General features: G+C 41.7%; 1 protein-coding gene across 1 annotated transcript in view; it reads right to left on the bottom strand.

The window, feature by feature from the left end:
* Positions 1-21,711, bottom strand: part of TDRD3 (tudor domain containing 3) — a 274,537-nt gene that overhangs the window by 149,821 nt on the left and 103,005 nt on the right. Inside the window, exon 4 of the mRNA XM_075852311.1 lies at positions 7,703-7,863. Coding sequence (XP_075708426.1) covers positions 7,703-7,863 — 161 coding nt within the window. The remainder of the gene's footprint in view (positions 1-7,702; positions 7,864-21,711) is intronic.

Below are 21,711 nucleotides of genomic sequence, written 5' to 3'. Positions count from 1 at the left end.
TGGGATTTTTGGACAATGATGGATTTTTTTGCATCCTATGAATTTTCCCAAGCGAGTGCTGTAGGCAAACAAAACCTATTTTGATTTTTAGTAGGTCACCAATCGCACCTCCCCCGAAACATCCTCAGACCATAATGGAAACTCCTCCATGCTTGGTCTGAATGCAAGCAGGAAGCATGCGCTCACCTGTCACACAACTAACAACCTTCTGCCTCTTGGATCCAAACACCTCAAACTTCGATTCATCTGTTAAAAAAAATTAAAAACAACAACTTCCACTTTCTTGTGGTCTAGCTCCTGGACTTTTTCTATTGGGTTTAAAAGACATCCCTCCAAGCCACTCGCTACAAGGCGGCATTTAACAGTCACAATTTACGTGCTTTTCTTCCTCATTTCCATCAGCACGGAGCTGACGAGCTGTTTTGAATCTGTCCCTTTTTCTGCGTTTCCGGACTGGTCTCCTATCGAGTACATCTGGGACGTCATTGTTGTAAAGGGAGCTGCCAGCAGCCAATCTTGAGGATTTGTGTGCCCAAGTGCATTCAGGGTGGCATAACATAACTGAGACAACCATTAATAATCATACTGGATAATGAATAAACCAAAATGTTTGGAATATTTTGTTTCCATTTTTTATCATTTACATATTATTAATTTGTCTACCGATCCTGTGATTTCCAAAACGTTTCCTACTTGGTGTTGTAATTTCAATGTTATGAGGTGTATATATTTATTTCCTCATTTCTGAGGAACCCACATGATATTCAGTGACACCCGTATATTAACCCTTTTGTTGACCATGTTTTTATGAACATTTTTTAACACATCATCTACAAGTAAAAAATTCTAAAATGAAAACTTCACACTAAAGCCCTAAGGCCTCATTTACACGAGCGTAATATAAGCGCGTGCGACGCGCGTGCTTTTCACGCGTGTCGTACGCACCTATATTACTCTATGGGGCAGTGCAGACGATGCGTGAATTTTGCGCAGCGCGAGTGCGTTGCGTAAAATTCACGAGATGTTCTATAATCGTGCGTTTTTCGCGCATCACGCACCCATTGAAGTCAATGGGTGCGTGAAAACCAAGAAGGTCGCACGGAAGCACTTCCGTGCGAACTGCGTGATTCGCGCAAGAGCTGTCAAACTCTGAATGTAAACAGAAAAGCACCACGTGCTTTTCTGTTTACAAACATCCAAAAGGAGTGTCTTAGAGATGAGCGAAGCGAACTTCACCGGGTTCGGCCGAACTCGTTTTGACCGAACCCGGCAAAAAATGTTTCGGTACGCGACGTCAGGAGACAGTCACTGTCCAGGGTGCTGAAATAGTTAAACTGGTTCAGCACCCTGCACAGTGACTTCCGATCCCAATATACGTGAACGTGTAAAAAAAAAAAAAAAAGTTCTGACTTACCGATAAAACTCCCGGCTTCTTCCTCCAGTCTGACCTCCCGGGATGACAATTCAGTCCAAGTGACAGCTGCAGCCAATCACAAGCCAAGCACAGGCTGCAGCGGTCACATGGACTGTGGCGTCATCCAGGTAGGTGGGGCGAGATGTCGAGAGGCGCGTCACCAAGGACGCGTCACCAAGGCAACAGCCGGGAAGTTCTCGGTAAGTACGAACCTCTTTTTTTTTTTTAAACAGGTTACTCGATATGGTAATCGGAATGCACTGTCGAGGGTGCTGAAAGAGTTATTGCCGATCAGTTAACTCTTTCAGCACCCTGGACAGTGACTGACGTCGATTAGCCTCATCTCTATGATGGCGGCTGCGCGAAAATCACGCAGCCGCGCATCATACACTGATGACACACGGAGCTGTCAAGTGCCTTTTGCGCACGCAAAACGCTGCGTTTTTTTGCGTGTGCAAAACACACACGCTCGTGTAAATGAGGCCTAAAACCCATATATTTTTTGAACGTAGACAGATAGCACAATGTCAAAATGCCACTTAGTAAGTTTTACACACAGGCGCCTTCATGCAATCTTGCGTCAAAGTGTAATTTTTCATTAAAAAAATGCATAACAATTAATATTTGAGGCTAAAAATCTGACCCAAGCAAAAAATTAAACACACATATCACCTCCAAAGAATAAAAAAGTGTAAAATGTTCACGTGTATGTCTACTAGGGTTGCACGATGCATCAAAACTTCGATACTGTTTCGATACCGTGCACCCGGCCGCACAGCTAAGTATAGCAATACATGCATGTAGTTTGAGAGGGGCTGTGGTTGTGTAATACAGCCAATGCCCCGCTCCTGAGCCTTGACAGGCACGGTCAGCATTTTATGATGCGACCAGCACTGCACTAATTGCCGGCACTGAAGACAGAACATGGCGGGCACACTGCAAAACACGGCTATGTTCTGTCTTCCGTGCCTGTGCCGCCGCTCATTAGAGCAGCGCCGGTAGCATCTCCTCAGGCTGACCGCGCGCACACTTATTGTCAGGAGCGGGGCAATGGCTGTATTACACAGCCACAGCCCCGCTCTAACGGCGGAGATCAGAGAAACCTCTCATCTCCGCCGTTACTCCCCTGAATGCTGTGGTCAAAGCTGACCGCAGCATTCAGGGGAAAATGAGAAGGGGGATGCCCTTTGGATCGCATCACGGGGGAATTCCTGTGAAGCGATCGAGGGACATACCGTACATGTGCAGATAGCCCAGGGTCCATTGAAGGACCCCAGGGCTGTCTGAACATATCTCCTGTTAGGGCATACTTGGGTATGAACTAACAACTACATGTGTACTATCAGTACACAGGCTAATGTACTGGCATGTAGATATATGTCAGTACCATAAAGTAAAAAAAAAAAGTACCAAAAAAAATAGGTAATGTTAAATAAATAAAAAAAAAGCAAATTTTTTTTTTCACAATAAACCGTTTCAATACATAAAATATACACATAATCGATATCGTCGTGACCGTAGTAACATATTTATAGCGTCATTTATGTTTACACTGTTCTAAAATAAAAAAAAATGCTTTTTCACTTATTAATGTGAGGCACAGGGTTTTATGAATTTTGAACCTCCATGTGCCTCACATGAATAGTAATTAACCCCATCATGTTCCTCACACATTAACCCAATGTTGTCCATTATGACTGAGGAATATGATGGGGTTAATTACTATTAATGTGAGGCACATGGAGGTTCAAAATTCATCACACCACGCGCCTCACATCAGAAAATGGAAGAACTTTTTTATTATTATTTATTGTTGACAAAGTATCGTTTTGGTATCGAGTATCACAATAGTACACGAAGTATCGGTATGGAAGTCCAAATTATGGTATCGTGACAACTCTAATGTCTACAAGAAAATATCTTCATAAAATTAAAATCTGGTTTTAATCTGGAAATTAAAAAAAAAGTAAACCTATAAAATACAGGGATTAAACACCTTGAAAAGTGAGTGTGCATATCTCCTGAAAGCAGACAACCTGACAATTGCAATGGTCTTAAAGAGGCCCTGTCACATTATAATTATCTTGTACATAATGTGATCGGCGCTGTAATGTAATGTAGATTACAGCAGTGCTTTTTATATAGAAAAACAATCATTTTTGATTGAGTTATGACCTATATTAGCTTTATGCTAATGACTTTCTTAATGGACAACTGGGCGTGTTTTACTTTTTGACCAAGTGGGCGTTGTGGAGAGAAGTGCATGACGCTGACCAATCAGTGACCAATCAGCGTCATACACTTCTCCCCATTCATTTACACAGCATATGGTGATCTTATTACATCACTATGTGCAGCCACATAAACACACTATAACGTTACTCAAGTGTCCTGTCAGTGAATATACATTACCTCCAGCCAGGACGTGATGTCTATTCAGAATCCTGACACTTCTGTAGCATCTGTGTGAGATTTACAGCAAGGCAAACGCAATCTCGTTTTAAATGACAGGTTACATCGTAATCTTGCGAGATTACACTTGCCTTGCTGTAAATCTCAAAAAAACGCTACAGGAGTGTCAGGATTCTGAATAGGCATCACGTCCTGGCTGGAGGTAATGTATATTCACTGTCAGGACACTGCAGTAACGTTAGTGTATGTGGCTGCACATAGTGATATAGCTATATCGCTAGTGCTGTGTAAATGAATGGGGAGAAGTGTATGACGCCGATTGGTCACTGATTGGTCAGCGTCATACACTCCTCTGTGCAACGCCACTTGGTCAAAAAGTAAAACACGCCCAGTTGTCCATTAAGAAACTCATTAGCATAAAGCTAATATAGGTCATAACTCAGTCAAAAATGATCGTTTTTCTAAATAGAAAAACACTGCTGTAATCTACATTACAGTGCCGATCATATTATGTACAAGATAGGCCACTTATAATGTGGTGACAGAGCCCCGTGTGAACTCCTAAAATTCCAAACTATTATAGTCCAACATTCTTTAACCTGCGCGGTGAAAGCCAAAAAAAAGATAGACATCGCACCATCAAAGGTAAAATAAAAGAGTTATGGGTTCCAGAATATGTCGTTACAAAATTACTTCTTTTAAACCAATCGTTTTTTCTTTATAAAAATAGTACATAAGAAAAAATAACAAAACAATGTAAATTTAGTTTCACTGTAATCAATTTGACCTGCAGAATAAAACTTAACATGTCGATTTTATCACACAATGCATTGCATATAAACAGAACCCAAAAATCCATGGAGGAATAATTTTATTTTCCATTCCACCTCACAAATAATTTTTGGGCAGCTTCCCACATTAAATCGTACCATTAAAAACTTCAACTTGTCCTGCAAAAAACAAGCCCACATACACAGGGAAAAATAATAAAAGCTATGGCTTTTGGAAGGCAAGAAGGAAAAAACAAAAATGAGAAACTGAAAAATGGCTGCGGTGCCAAGGGGTTAATGATACTGGAACATGTAAACATGACAATTTTCATACAGAATAACACAAGAATGAAGTTCACGGTGACCATTCCTACTTGATAGGTATAATGCTGTTACAAGACAGCTGGATACTGTATTAGAACAGAGGTTCTTATCTGCCTGCCCCAGCCTCACCAAACCCATGATCATTTATGGTAATTATGGAAGTGAATTCCTGCAGAGCGTTTGAAGCTATTAAACTGACACTTTTACAGAGAAGTGGCCAGCTATTCATTAATCAAAACCTCCGATCACCGGATAGCTGGCATTTAAAGAACAGTGCAAACCCACCAGTGCTCAAATGCTAAATCTGAATGTTTTAACATGTACAGGTACGAAGACCCTACTTTTATCATTTTCACTGTAAGAGCACGGCCATTACATCTGGACTGGAATTATATGATGCAGCTGAGACCAAAAACATCCCAAGGATTTTTGGATAATGCTGGATGTAATAATTGTCGTCCCCCCCCCCCCAAAAAAAATACAAAAAGACAAAAAAAAAACTATTTCTGAAGACTTATCCAGCAGCTATCATACCTTGCGATTTTTTGCAAAAAGTCTGTCCCACACAGATTAAGGGCAACACTGATCACCCAGAGTGGCATCACAACGGTTATAATTAATTAAAAGGCATCTCAGGACAAAATGATCTTCTAAAGTATCATATGCATATATGTATACACTACCGTTCAAAAGTTTAGGGTCACTTAGAAATTTCATTATTTTTGAAAGAAAAGCACAGGTTTTTTCAATGAAGATAACATTAAACTAATCAGAAATACACTCTATACATTGTTAATGTTCTAAATGACTATTCTAGCTGCAAACGTCTGGTTTTTAATGCAATATCTACATAGGTGTATAGAGGCCCATTTCCAGCAACCATCACTCCAGTGTTCTAATGGTACATTGTGTTTGCTAACTGTGTTAGAAGGCTAATGGATGATTAGAAAACACTTGAAAACCCTTGTGCAATTATGTTAGCACCGCTGTAAACAGTTTTGCTGTTTAGAGGAGCAATAAAACTGACCTTCCTTTGAGCTAGTTGAGACTCTGGAGCATTACATTTGTGGGTTCGATTAAACTCTCAAAATGGCTAGAAAAAGAGAGCTTTCATGTGAAACTCGACAGTCTATTCTTGTTCTTAGAAATGAAGGCTATTCCATGCGAGAAATTGCCACGAAACTGAAGATTTCCTACAACGGTGTGTACTACTCCCTTCAGAGGACAGCACAAACAGGCTCTAACCAGAGTAGAGAGAGAAGTGGGAGGCCCCGCTGCACAACTGAGCAACAAGACAAGTACATTAGAGTCTCTAGTTTGAGAAATAGACGCCTCACAGGTCCTCAACTGGCAGCTTCATTAAATAGTACCCGCAAAAACGCCAGTGTCAACGTCTACAGTGAAGAGGCGACTCCGGGATGCTGACCTTCAGGGCAGAGTGGCAAAGAAAAAGCCATATCTGAGACTGGCTAATAAAAGAAAAAGATTAATATGACGCCATCTGTCAAGCATGGTGGAGGTAATGTGATGGTCTGAGGTTGCTTTGGTGCTAGTAAAGTGGGAGATTTGTACAAGGTAAAAGGGATTTTGAATAAGGAAGGCTATCACTCCATTTTGCAACGCCATGCCATACCGTGTGGACAGCGCTTGATTGGAGCCAATTTCATCCTACAACAGTACAACGACCCAGAGCACACCTCCAAATTATGCAAGAACTATTTAGGGAAGAAGCAGGCAGCTGGTATTCTATCTGTAATGGAGTGGCCAGCGCAGTCACCAGATCTCAACCCCCATAGAGCTGTTGTGGGAGCAGCTTGACCGTATGGTACGCAAGAAATGCCCATCAAGCCAATCCAACTTGTGGGAGGGGCTTCTGGAAGCACGGGGTGAAATTTCTCCCGATTACCTCAGCAAATTAACAGCTAGAATGTCAAAGGTCTGCAATGCTGTAATTGCTGCAAATGGAGCATTCTTTGACGAAAGCAAAGTTTGAAGGAGAAAATTATTATTTCAAATAAAAATCATTGTTTCTAACCTTGTCAATGTCTTGACTATATTTTCTAGTCATTTTGCAACTCATTTGATAAATATAAAAGTGTGAGTTTTCATGGAAAACACAAAATTGTCTGGGTGACCCCAAACTTTTGAACGGCAGTGTATATATATATATATATATATATATATATATATATATATATATATATATATATATATACACTGATTTCTACAATGAGACAATTCTTTTGGCACTTCTGTTACAATTCTAGGGTCAGGTTTTCCGTAAATCAATGTCAGTGTGCTTAAGAAGTTGTGCCAGATTTCTAGTGACAGAATGGGTTTGAGCAAAGTGTTCTTCTCTTCTTCTCACATTTATCTGGGACACATCAGAAGATAATTTTGACTGGATTTCCCCTCTAAGCATAAAAATAATGCTTGTATCAAGTACACGGTTAGCCCAATATTGCACTTCAATGTAAGGAATAACTTGCCATGCCCAATAAATATGTATTATATCAATCAGTCCCTTTACACAAAAAGTCTGAAAATAATGCAGGCCGTTTAAAGATAGCCAAAGTCTACCAGCCTATATGAAGAACATAAACTGCCGTTTTCTGCTTATAGACATGGCATGGCAAATGGATGGGTTGGAGGACTTGTGAAAGGATCCATTTCAGGAGATATATAAGAATATACTATAGCATTGGTATTTATGCCATTAGCTTATGAATCAGTGTGGGTTCCCCAAGGTAAGCCACAAAAAATACATAAGAAAACATCTTACCTGACTTTTGACAGGTGATTAAACTCTATGGCGGTGCAGGACGTATGGCCATCCGTCATCTGTAAACGAAGCATTCTAGGAGCTGCCTGAGATTCTTCATTGTCTTTTGGTGCAGATACATTACGGATTTTCTGAATTTGTAGAACACATGGACCATCTATCTGGAAAAGGTAAAAAAAGGTTTAGAAGAAAAGCAGGCGGACTCAGAAGCGGACAATATCTAGAAGTTTTAATTAGAAGTCACCGTGGAAAAAACCAAAACCATGTGCAGGGTCAGTGGATAAGCTAAAGGTTACAGTAAATAGACGGTTTATCACACTTACTGGTATTATAGGTGGCGCTAGAGAGACGGTTTCCTTCCTTGTGGGGCAGAACTATTTTGCATGGTATTATAGAAAATATGTGCAGTTAACAAACTGTGTCTATGATTACATCTATGTTTACTGCAAGACTAAAGGTAATTTGCTTTGGTCTCAAAATACCGTATCATTTATGACATTTACATGGGTGAGATATTAGTACGAACAAGCTCGCCCTCAAGAATAGCTGGGTATGTTTTACTTAGAACATTATCTTATCTTAAGGTGTTTATCTTGACCTAGTCCTTAGTTATAACCTGTATCAGAACCCAGAGCTGCTTAAAGCAATTCTGCTGACTGCTACCGTTTTTAAAGCAAACTTTTTTTATGCGTTTTTTGGAGCCGTTTTTCTATTGACACAATGAAAAACGTCTCCAAAAAAGGCTCAAGAGGTGACATACACTTCTTCTCACAGGGTGTTTTTTTACGCAACGTTTTTTCAAATGGCCACGTAAAAAACGCCCCGTCTGAACGAAACGCTGAGATCAATGGGTAGATGCTTGTAGGCGTTCAGCTTCCGTTTTTTAAGACACTTCCAATTCACCAGAGAAAGCTCAGTGTGAGCTCTGAAGCCCAAAAAGGTAAGAAAAGCAATATACTTACAGAATTAATCCTACTTTATCTGGAGATTAATTATAGATTTTTAAACTGTAAAACGGTGGTACACATACGGTTTAAGTAGTCACTGAAATGTATTGACGATAAAAGAAATGTGGCCTACACATCCTGTATTATATTGCAGCAGGAATGAAAGCTAAAATCCTAATAATCCTGTCTGACCCTATACTCCGATTGTCTTTTTCATAAGACTTTGCTGCTGAAGAGAACGGGACCAGCGATTTAAACATTTTTACTACATTCTATGACTCTGTTAGGTCTTGACCACAGTGCGTGTATTTGAAGTGTTTTTGCCGCATTTTTACATGCCGAAAAAAAGTGTCAAAAAAGCTTGCTTTAAGATTCCCACTGACATCAATGGAAAAACTCCTTGTCGTGCATACAATGCGTTTCTTTTACGCATGCATGTTTAAAAAACGCGTTGTGTAAAAAAAGCAGCATCAGGTCAATTGTTGGCGTGTAAAACGTGTCTAATTCCCATATTCGATGGAAGTCCTAATTACGTGGCCAAAAAAGTGTGCCAAATGCTGTAAAAAATGCTGCGACATTAACGGAAGGCAGAGAAAGGGGCTTTCGCTGTGTTTTTTACCGTGAGGCACAATGGCCACGGCCAAAAAACGCCGGGAAAAACACGGCAAAGAAAGTGCAGGCAGGACAAAATCTGCCTCAAAATTACTGAAGGAATTTTGAAGCAGATTTTTTTGCTTGCAAAAAACTGTGTGTGAACAGGGCCTAATGGTTTGTTATATTGGAAAACCCTCCCCATCTAACAGAACACAGTGTATGCATCTCATAGCAGCAATTCGCAATAGCATTAAGTCCTATCTAAATGTCTGAGTACATTTAACCTTGTATTACGAAAATCAATTAGCATCGTATTGAAATCCATTGTGATCAAGATAACAAGTAGTGTATAAAGAGCCCATTCTCGACAGAAAAAGAAAAAGAAGAAAAACGCATTATATCGCTATAACATTTCATTATAGGTTACAGCGTGTCAACTTCATCCCTGGACCAGACGTCATGATGCCATTGTATGCGATTAAAGAGAACCCTTCACCTCCCCATAGATGTGCAGCATGTAATAGGCAGGGCCACACAAACACTGTCTCACTTGAAATAATTTTTTTTAACTTCCTCCATTATTTACATATCGGTGCCATTATATTTGGCGCCCGATATGTAAATAAGCCCCTGAACTGTCAATGGGGCGTTTCTATCTAACTAAATGGCAAGGGGGCGTGATATCTTCGCTCTGACACTGTCCAATCAGCTACGGACAGTGTCAGGGTCTTCCCTCCCGCGAGAACACACACAGACTGGTGGTTCTGCAGAGAGCGCTCTCTCAGGCCCCATGCACACGACCGTATTTTTGTCCACCCGTAAATACTGGCGTAAATACGGGTCCTTGGTCACCTGTATTCCACCCGTATTTACGGGCAAGTTTTCGCTGCAAAATTGCACTACACTAAATCGGCAGCCCCTTCTCTCTATCAGTGCAGGATAGAGAGAAGGGACAGCTCTTTCCGTAATAAAAGTAAAAGAAATTCATACTTACCCGGCCGTTGTCTTGGTGACGCGTCCCTCTTTCGGCATCCAGTCCGACCTCCCTGGATGATGCGGCAGTCCATGTGACTGCTGCAGCCAGTGATTGGCCTGTGATTGGCTGCAGCGGTCACATGGGCTGTAACGTCATCCCAGGAGGCCGGACTCGAGGAAGAAGCAGGGAGTTCTGGGTAAGTATGAACGTCTTTTTTTTTTTTTTACAGCTTTATCTATATTGTGATCGGCAGTCACTGTCCCTGGTGCTGAAAGAGTTACTGCCGATCGTTTAACTCTTTCAGCACCCTGGACAGAGACTATACACTGACATCGCCTAGCAACGCTCCCGTAATTACGTGTGCACACACGTAGTCACCCGTAATTACGGGAGCCCCATAGACTTCTATGGGCCTGCCCGTACCGTAATTACGGCCTGAAATAGGACATGTTCTATATTTTTCAACGGCACGGGCACCTTCCCGTAAGCATACGGGCAGGTACCCGTGGCCAAAAGTCTATGGGCACGTAATTACGGGAATTTTTACGGTTGTGTGCATGGGGCCTCAGTCTGTGTGTGTTCTCGCGGGAGGGAACACAGCGCAAGCCGCCCTGACACTGTCCGTAGCTGATTGGACAGTGTCAGAGCGAAGACATCACGCCCCCTTGCCATTTAGTTAGATAGAAATGCCACATTGACAGTTCAGGGGCTTATTTACATATCGGGCGCCAAATATAACGGCACTAATATGTAAATAACAGTGGAAGATAGGAAAGAAATGTAACGTGAGACCGTGTTTGTGTGGCCCTGACTATTACTTGCTCCACATCTATGGGCAGGTGAAAGATTCTCTTTAACTACAATTGATAAGAATAAAGCAACTGTTGTAACTATAACTAAACGTATAACGGATTATTTTATAGCTGCTAGAAGACTAAATTCATCTAATTCAGAATTCTGCCCCATCCTATTAGCCAGAGGCTCACACAGGAGAAAAGTGGAGGAATGGGGTATACTTTATAGCAAGCAAATTCCAGCTGACATTTGTATGACGAGGGTTTCGCGTCCGTATCTGCTCCATTACTCTGGCTCTAGCTTTGCTGTACTCACGAGGTACATCATACATGCACGCTCAATCCCTTCATACATTCCCTTTATCACTAATTCTGCTCGAGTTATCAATAATCTAATATTGGGTTGTCTATGTAGGACAATTCCTCTATGGCCTCCGCAGCGGGCTACCCATTTGTCATCCGAGACCTTCAGTAATCAGCCACGAGTCTGTAAACTTCACTTCTTTTGCTCCCTGTGGTTACGGTTTCAGATTAGGTGTTAATAATGTGTGGCCATGAGAGGCAACATTGGTTTTTTCAGTGGATCAGATAAATATTTACTTTTTATATGTGTTTGAGCGCATGGACCAAGCTGCAGTACAGGATACAGCCAGAACCGTATGGCATGGGGTCTGTGTAAACAATGGAGGAGAGGCAACGTCCACTGATGCCCCGCAGTCCCTTCATTCAGCAGCTTGATGAGGGTTCCGGGAGTCAAACCCCCACCGATTTAATATTAATGGCCAGTCTTCAGAATAGCTCATCATTATTACAGCCCTGGAAAACACCTTTAATAGATAGAATCTGACAAGCTCTGGACAGTTATATATATATATATATATATATATGCGCACACACACACACACACACACACACACACACACACATACATATACACACACACACACACACACACACATACATATACTAATATTGTTTTCTCCACTACTTGAACCACTAACCCATAAAATAAGTGGATTGTAGTAAAGTTTAGAGAGGTCAGATGAATTATAGATTCTCACAGTAAATAACATTACTATTATTTAAGAAACTACAGAAAACAAGTCTTAACTTCTGTATTAAACGTGAGAACCTACAAACTGTACACTGGGGAAGTATTCTGTACATAGGACTGTTACTGGAAAGTCAGAAAATGTGATAATAGATATGACACAGAGGAAGAGATGCCTTCAATAAGCGGTCACCATGAGGCGGTGGAAGAAAAGATCATATCAAAAAGCTTCAACATAGAAATAATACTTGACATTATTTAACCCAAATCTCGAAGATCACCATAATAGACAGAATTACACTGTGGCCACTCATTGAATCTGCACGTTATACTTTCTAAGCAGGACTACTTAGGAATTTCAGGTGTTTCTCACAATGTTACGAGTCACGCCAATCAATCTAAAGTACACAAATTCTGCAATGCGCATTTTACAAGTGGAAAAGTACTAATTTTTCCTGGAGTTCTCATCACCAAAATGTCAAATTGCACAACACGGCCGATTCTGGACAAACGTTGCCACCTAGTGGTCAAAAACAAGAATACAGCGGTCAATATGTTTTCTGGATTTAAACAAGAATTGGAAAACCTTTTTTTTTTTTTTTTCCTCTTTTTACATTTAGATGGGACATGTCAGTAATCTGAAAAGGGGTTTTCTTTTAAAGTTGTCATGTTCCCTGATGTGATAAACAATACAGAGCAGAGCACAAATAAGTCCCAGAGTGAGTAGAATATTGTAAGGTATTTGAGTGTAGATAGGAAAAAAGATAGACTGTTAGGGTATGTTCACACAGTGTTTTCAGATGTAATTCGGGCGTTTTACGCCTCGAATTACGCCTTAATAAATGCCTCTAATACGCTTACAAACATCTGCCCATTGCTTGCAATGGGTTTTACGATGTTCTGTTCCCACAAGGTGTCATTTTACACGTCGCTGTCAAAATACGGCGAGTAAAAAGACGCCCGCAAAAAAGAAGTGCATGTCACTTCTTGGGACATTTTTGGAGGCGTTTTTCATTGACTCCATTGAAAAACAGCTCCAATAACGTCCGTAAAATACACCGCGAAAAACGCGAGTTGCTACAAAAACGTCTGAAAATCAGGAGCTGTTTTTGCCTGAAAACAGCTTCGTATTTTCAGATGTTTTTGGACACTGCGTGTGAACATACCCTTAGAGGAAATTAAAGCCTGATTCACTCAAAGGCTGGACATTTAAGCATGGCTGCTCATAACGGAAAATTTCTGCAGCATTTCCGCTTAAACTAGCAGACAATCCGCTGCGGAAAAACCTCACCATTTCCTGTGTTTCTTACTGCAGAAAATAGTGCTGACTTTTCTGCATTTTTATTCAAGCCTGAGAGATGGTGAGATCTCCCCTGAAAAACAGTAACTGACATGCTGCGGAACAAAAAATATGCACCGCTGCTGGGAGACAGCGCACGCGCACAGAGCGATAGCTGACGGCCGACGGGGGAGGTCCGCATCCCTCGTCACTGCACAAGCGCAACCCCAGTCACTGCGCAAGGCCGTCAGCTATCGCTCTGTGCGCTGTCTCCCTGGTGACGCGTCCTGGGATTCGCGCATGCGCTGTACGGCGATGACGCCTGGCGTTGGGGATCTCGCTCCTCCTTCTGAGGTCACGCACAAGCGCCGGGATGACCGGCACGGATTGGCCCGCATCACACCACATGACTATCAGGGTTTACAATTTAAACCAGACATGGACATATGAATGGCACCCCTTGAAAAAGCTACAAGCGAAACGCGCGTCGGTGCGCTACCTCATCTACTGGGTCACACCACTACACTACGGAAATATGGGTAAGTTGAACATGGAGGCTATGTTGGGGCATTTACATTTTATTTACACTGTTTATGCCTATTCAGTGTAGACTCCAACTTTACTGCCTGTCCTACCTGACACACACTCTCTATCTGGGCATACCTTGCTAAATTCAGGATTAATGATTGATGTGTCTCCGTACATATTCTATTTGTGTCCACCCATATTTGTGACATATAGTATTATATTGCGATCCAGTTTACAAAGACCTGTTTTAGATTCTTATATGTGTTTTTTTGACTTGTAATAAAGAATTTCTATTTTTCAACTTTCTTTGATATTTATGGACTCTTTGTTTCTCCTGTTTATACACTTTATGGCCAGCGGCAAGGCTTACTTACAGCCGGTTACAAGTATCATACACTGCAATACATAAGTATGAATTGCTTGTTCTAATCCACTAGGAGAAATTTTAAAAAAAGTCAAGGATTATTTAAATATACAAAACAAAAAAATAATAAAAGCTAGAAAAACAACTCTCTCCCAGCTCCCTCCTAAAGTAACGTAAAAAAAAAATATTAAACATAATTGGTACTGCCACTTCCCTTAAGTATTTTACATCACCTATCACACACAACCTGATGATCTGCGCAGTTATAAACACCGATCTGTAAAACTAGAGAAGACTAGCTCCATCTAGTGGTAAAATACAAAGCTGCAGGTATTCAACAGAATTCCTCTTCTAAATGCAAAACGAATTGGATCACAAAAATACATGCAACAGAGTAGAGAATATGGTAAGAAGTAGTACATTTATTGTTCATGTGTCATTTAGGAACCTTATTGTTATGGCAAGTATGGTTGGAATGGCCAAGCATGTACCCATCTTTCAAGATTGGAAAGTAGCAGTTAATGTGTCCTTATCATATAAAAGATCAATTTATACCCATAGAGGCTGCCCAGAGAAATGTGCTAAGATTTGGAGCAGGGGGCTCGACACTCCACATACCCTAAGCGCACGTCCTCAAACATTGCCCTCTGGCAGATATGACACATTGGACTCTTAAAATACATGGGCAAATGCTCATTCATCAGCTGATCAGCTTGTGTTTATGCGGCCAATAAAATGGTCACTAGGTGGCAGCACATCTTCCTGTGTAAACAGGAAGATGTGCTGGCGACATAATAGAAATGTATGGGGGACGAGTGATCGTAGTAAAAATCGTTCGTGCCCATACATTACCGGTCATAGCTCCTTGCGAAACGAGCGTCGATCAGATGACTTTAATATACACAGTGTTGGTTTTTGATAATTGTTTATTTTGAACTTTGTACACAAACAGTTGATTATTCTCACCTCGACATTGGTCTTTTTTCTTGTTATAATGCCTTCAGGTTGGCTTATTAATGCCCTTTATTTTTCTCCTCCCCTTTTCTTGTATCTGTCGCAATACCAGTACTAGCTCGCCTGTGCTTACCTTGTATACACTTTACTGTACTCCTCTGACAAGTGCACATTTAATTGTACTATATGAATATATACGTATTTTATTGAGTTACTTTGATTTTTCTGTGCATCTCTGTTTCGGTTACTTTTGACTACTTTATACGGTTATTCGCATCCTTGTTGTTATCAAATAAAATGTATTTGGTTTAAAAAAAAAGTTTGGCTGGAATAACTGAGGAGTTAATAAAACAATAAAGTACGGTAAGCCTTTTGAAACTAGCTGAAAAAGCTCAATTTATGGAAAGCAAATAAAATCTCACGAAAAGTTTACTTTAGATAGATTGTTTATTGATCTGAATACATAAACTAGGAATTCATATGACGTCTGCAGGCCTAATCCCTCTACTAATATACATGTATAACAGTGATGAGAATGAAACAACCCAGTCATACGGACTCTTGGATGACTAAGGGAGTGCTTGCAGTCATTGAATGGAAAGTTTTAGGGAACTTTCACACGGCTTATTTTCAGGTGTATTTTTGGGTGTAAAATGCTCGTATTATGCTCCAAAATACACGTGAAAAGAAGCCTGCAAACGGTTTCCCATTGATTTCAATGAGAAACACACTGTTGTTCACATGATGCCTATTTTTACACGGACTTCAAAAATTGCCTTTTAAAAATACACTTCGTAAAAAGAAGTAGCATGTCACTTCTTGAGGCATTTTTGTAGCCGATTTTCACACAGCGTACTCTCTTCGGATTTTCCGCAACTGATTAATTGCAGAAAATCCACAGTATATTACAGTAGCAGCAGTGTGCGCGAGATGTCAATAAATCTCATCCCCGCACAGCGGAAAAGCGCCGCTGAAAAAAATGCACAAAAATTGACCTGCGATGCGGTTTCTTCGACCGCAGCACGTCAATTAATGCTGTACAATCGCAGCTCTTCTGTTGCGGGCTTTCCCATTGAATTCAATGGGGTGCTTAAACCCGCAACAAAGTGGTGTGTGTTTCGATATTTGCAAGTAAGAAAAGAAAAAAAAAAAGTTATACTTACCCAGAGTTCCCTGCTTCTTCTCCAATCCGGCCTCCCTGGATGACATTGCAGACCATGTGACCGCTGCAGCCAATCACAGGCTGCAATGGTCACATGGCGTGCAACGTCACTCACAGAGGCCAAAGCGGACGTCAGAGGAGGGAGGGGGAAGTATGTGCGCTAATTTACCTCCGAAAAACGCACCAGCGTGGTGCAGGTTTTTAGACGCCATTTCCTGCGGTGTTGAGGCCGGATATGCTGCGCAGCTTGACGCAGAGTATCCACCCTGAATATGCCGTGTGTGTTCGTACCCTAAATCAGCCTCGTATTTTTCTGCATCAAGCATATACCATGTGAACATATACTTAGTGTTTCATTTCAGAGACTAAAAATGTGCCCTAGTCATGAGATTATTACACACAGCTCTGGAAAGTACAGTTACTGTAATAAGCCTTTGTCCTGTGTTGAGTGGGATTACTGCAACCAATATGGAAGATGAAACGTGGAAAATTGTAATAAATGGGTAGATTGGTCTTGGAGAAACCAAAAGAGTGGCATTAGGATAGGGAGTTTGGTAAGGGGTAAAGTTTAACCCTTTTGTTCCTACGACAATTGAAAACTTATGTCACCAGGTGATTGGGTGGGGAGGCTAAAAATAGGATGACACTCAGTAAAACCAGCAGTGTTGGCTTGGCAGGTCTGCTGTATAATTATTCTATCATTTTGTAACAGAAATCGGCCCTGTAGGCACGGAATTTCTGCTGAACCAGTGATAGACTGTATTTATACACAGCAGCCAAGAGGCAGAGCTGCAGTGGGAGGAAGCGCAGCAGACTGAACCAATGGTCAGACAGGAGGCGCGTCTCAGACTACCTGTAGGCATTGTAGCGAAGGCTTTGCTCACATCTGCGTTCGGTATTTCCGTTACTCTACTCCGGAAAAAAACACGAAAATACCGTAAGCGCCAAATCCGTTGCATGACTGACACCAACGGCGCCCAACGGAAACCAATGACTTCAATGAGTTCCATCAGGTTTCCATGAGGGTGTCCATCGTTTCACCGGAAGAAATGCAGCCTTATTTCTTTTTGCATTTTTCACCAGATCTGCGACGGAGCCTCCAACGCAGATGTGAATGAAGTCTAAGCCGTGGTCACAGATCACAACTCTGTCCTACTATAGCGGAGCTAAAAAGCAGCAAGCACTGAGGAAAATAAACAGCATCACCCTATAGGTACTGACAAAAAATTTTTCCAGTTCGCAACTGGACATCCAAAAAAGCAAAATAATCCTGCCCCATGATCTCACCCACCATCATCAAGAAGAAATAAATCTGGCCTGTAATCTTGCACCTGACTAGGTGTATATATTAGTTAACATGTTAATCTTATACCATTAAAATCTCTTTAAAAGAGATGAAAAAAGTATTTGACTAAATTGACCAAGTCTTTATTATAAACCCAAAGCGCATAGACATCCAGACATTATCCTTGTGTGAAGAGCACAGGTCAATTATCTTTCTGTAGATGTGTTTGCGACATTAGGACCTTTGTGAAACTTGAAAGCCTGCTACACGAGACACAACTAATTTAGACTTGTGTAGGAGTTTGCCCCGCCATACCAGAGATTGCCAGCCTGTGATTTCCATGCAAATCAAGCTAGTTAAACTGTTAGACGATAGCGCACAGTTAAATGTGTACGACTTTAATGTCTCTGTGCCACCGCTTTCCTTCTGCGAATGTGTGTGTGTTAAGCTGATTGATGGGCCCTGTAGGAGGGAAAGAATATCTTACATGAAGGTCTGCGCAACAATGTGACATTAAGAAATTTAAGTACGGAGATGCCTGCAAAAGTGCAATTCCCTTGCAGCAAACCTTTGAACAAACTAAGCCTTAAACAACGGAATGCAAGACAGAATCATCCTCACCGTTAAAAAATTCCCTATAAAATAAAATAGGTGCGGGTAGAAATTGTCATCGCTCAGGCGGAACACTTCACTATTCAACTTATGAAGGTTGTTTCAGGCCTCAGAGCTTTCCTCAGACAAGAAACGCTTGAGCATCACTTCTGCTGAAATTAACCATAAGGCCTCATGCACATGGCATTGCCTCCATAGGTAGGGCCCTTCATAAAAATAAATAAGCACTATAATACGGCATCTGATGCCCGTTTTTCTTTTGGATTTGTACATAAATTTAACAGAAGAGGCCCTATACGCTTTAAAGAGTGCCCTATAACGAATCCATACATACAAAGTTGTAATATGACCACAAGCACTGTAGTCAGTCCTAACAAGATCCACAACCTCTTTAGGTGCCATTCGAAGAAACATATTCTCTCTTTCTGCAAGAGTCAACCTGTCAAATCTAAGTAGAAAGAAGGATCTTTAAATGGACAAGGAACTATGGGTGTCCTTTACCTCAACCTTACTTAGGGCTCGTGCACACGACCGTATTTTTCTTTAGTGTACTATCCGAAATTTTTACAGATAGCGCACTGACCCATTAATTTCGACTGGGACATGCATACTTCAGTTTTTTTTTTTTTTTTGTGGATCCGTTCAATTCTGCAAATTATAGAACCTGTGCTATCATGGTTAGTTTTTGCTGACCCTTGCTGCCACTCAAGTCAATAGGTCTGCAAAAATAACGGACAGCACTTGGAAGCTATAGGAAACGCCGGGGAAATCCGACCAAGTGACCTTCCTAAGGGTGAGTAGTGCAAAATGCAGATGCCCCTTAAAAATACGCCTGTAAAATACGGACATACGGAGTAGTTGCGGACACTAGCATCCGTAGTTTGTGGCCCTATCAACGGCAATGGTCGTGGGCATAAGGCCTTACTTCAGAGTACTACATATGCCCACGGATATTTAAGATGTTTTTCCAGGGTACGGGGTAAGTGTCTCAGGGCGTTCATTTTGTTTGTTGAAAATCCTATGTCTCTTCTTTTATGCCTTAACACGCTATGCTGTTCGCTATATTGGGAGCATGGAGTACCTGTTGACCTAGATATTACTCACATAACAGCCAATATGGCTGACAACCATAGTGAGACAACTACTTCAAAGTCTAGCGGACAAAGCTGAGCTTACAAAAGGAGGGAGACAACACATTGATACTGTGTGTAAGGATTGACATTAAAGAGACTCTGTCACCACATTATAAGTGCCCTATCTCCTACATAATGTAATCGGCGCTGTAATGCTTTTTATTTAGAAAAACAATCATTTTGACCACTTTACGAGCGATTTTAGATTTATGCTAATGAGTTTCTTAATGCCCAACGTGTTTTTACTTTAGACCAAGTGGGCGTTGTACAGAGAGTGTATCACGCTGACCAATCGGCCTCATGCTCTCCTCTCCATTCATTTACACTGCACTAGCGATATAGCTAGTGCATCGGTGTCCTTAAATTGAGTGACAGGCCACTCCAGGAGAAGACAAATTACAGTAGTCTCAAGGAGCCAGTGTGACTTTTTAGTCGGCAGGCAATAAGAACTTACATATACATTAATAGGACAGAACCCAGGGTCGAGTTGCATTATTTGGCGTGTTACAAGAGCTTATCCTATGCTTTTATCTATATCTGTTTTTGTAAGTTTGTGGAATTTGCAGTTTCCAAAAGGTAGTACACTATCTCCTTTTTCTCCCTTGGAGATTTAGAACATCAAGTACGAGGATATACACAGCAAGCAGTTGCATTTCTGCCGTTTCATTTCTGTGTGGAAGCACAAGTACCAGCGAGATCAGTGGCGTAACTACCGCCGTAGCAGCAGTAGCGGCTGCTACGGGGCCCGCGGCATGAGGGGGCCCGTGTCGCCCGCCGGCACGGGGCCCCCACCATGGCCGGAGGCTCCGCTAGCAGCCGCTATGGCTGCTACAGCGGGACGCCACTGAACACTACGGCAGAGCAGGGAGGTATCTCCCCGCTCTGCCATTAACTGGTTCCCGACCGCTGGCTGTATTTTTACGGCCGGCGGTCAGGGTCCTTAAAACCCAAGCCATAGACTTTCTACGGCTCGGGTTTTAACTTGCTGCCCGCGCGATCGGGCAGCTGAATGTCGGGTCTCCGGCTGTCAGTGACTGCCAGGGACCCTGAGGAGAAGATAGAAGCAGCTTTCGCTGCTTCTGTCTTCTCTGATCACTTGTACACAGCGCTGAATGCGCGCTGTGTATAGGAATAGAGACAGCAGCAGCGCCGCTGTCTCTATTTCTCCCGGTGATCATGTGACTGGTCACATGATCGCCGGGTGCCGTTAGTGGCAGACTGCTGCTCGATCTTACTAGACCCAGCACAGCCCTATTAGTGACAATCGTCATTATGAGAGGGCTGATTTCCCCTGTAACTGGGGCTGCTGTGCAGCTCCAGTTACAGTGGAAAAGATGGTGTAAAAGAAAGAAAAAAAATATATAAAGTTCCCCAAAGGTCTTCTTTGACCTTTGAGGGACAGACCATAGTAATTAAAAAATAATAAAGTAAAGTGCAAAAAATGTTTAAATAATACACATAAAATACCCACCCAAAAAAAAAACGTGTTGTAACGCTAGCGCTGACCCAATTACCCTAATATAGACATGTAATATATAAAAATTTACGGTAGACAATGGCGATCACAAATAAAAGGTCTATTTTAGGGTAAAACTATGTTATTACTAAAAACAAATAGCTCAAACGTAAAAAAGCTTATTTTTTTACTATTATTTTCAAACTTTATGAATAAAAATTCTAAAATAGCAAAAAAGGTGTGTATAAAAACGATAAAAAATGAAACCTGCATTGTCTACGGAAAAAACTTCGCAAAGATCACGACGTTAGCCCAACAAATAAAAAAGTTATAGCCATTTAACTAACACGTGCTAAAAATGGCTAAACGGTGTCTCGTCCTGAAGGCGCAAAATAGAGCAAAAGACATGTATCCCCCCACTCTCTACAGGACATGTATCCCCTCTCCACAGGACATGTATCCCCTCTCCACAGGACATGTATCCCCTCTCCACAGGACATGTATCCCCTCTCCACAGGATATGTATCCCCTCTCCACAGGACATGTATCCCCTCTCCACAGGACACGTATCCCCTCTCCACAGGACATGTATCCCCTCTCCACAGGATATCCGCAGGACAGGAGATACATGTGTGATCGCTGACATTGATAAGGAGAACGGGGGACTGAAAGTCCCCTGAAGTTCTCCATCACAAACCTCGGACTTCCGGGGTCTGTGTCGGCAGCTCCGTAGAAATGAATGGAGCGCCGGTCGTGCTTGTGCGCATGCGTGACCAGCGCTCCTTTCATTTTTATTGAGCTGCGCAGACGCCGGAAGTCACAGGTTAATCATGGAGAACTTCAGGGGACTTTCAGTCCCCCGTTCTCCCTATCG

Source organism: Rhinoderma darwinii, chromosome 2 (assembly GCF_050947455.1).
Source record: "Rhinoderma darwinii isolate aRhiDar2 chromosome 2, aRhiDar2.hap1, whole genome shotgun sequence".
NCBI lineage: Eukaryota > Metazoa > Chordata > Amphibia > Anura > Rhinodermatidae > Rhinoderma > Rhinoderma darwinii.
Note: the sequence above shows the minus strand (reverse complement) of the source record. Positions and strands in the feature narration are given on the sequence as shown.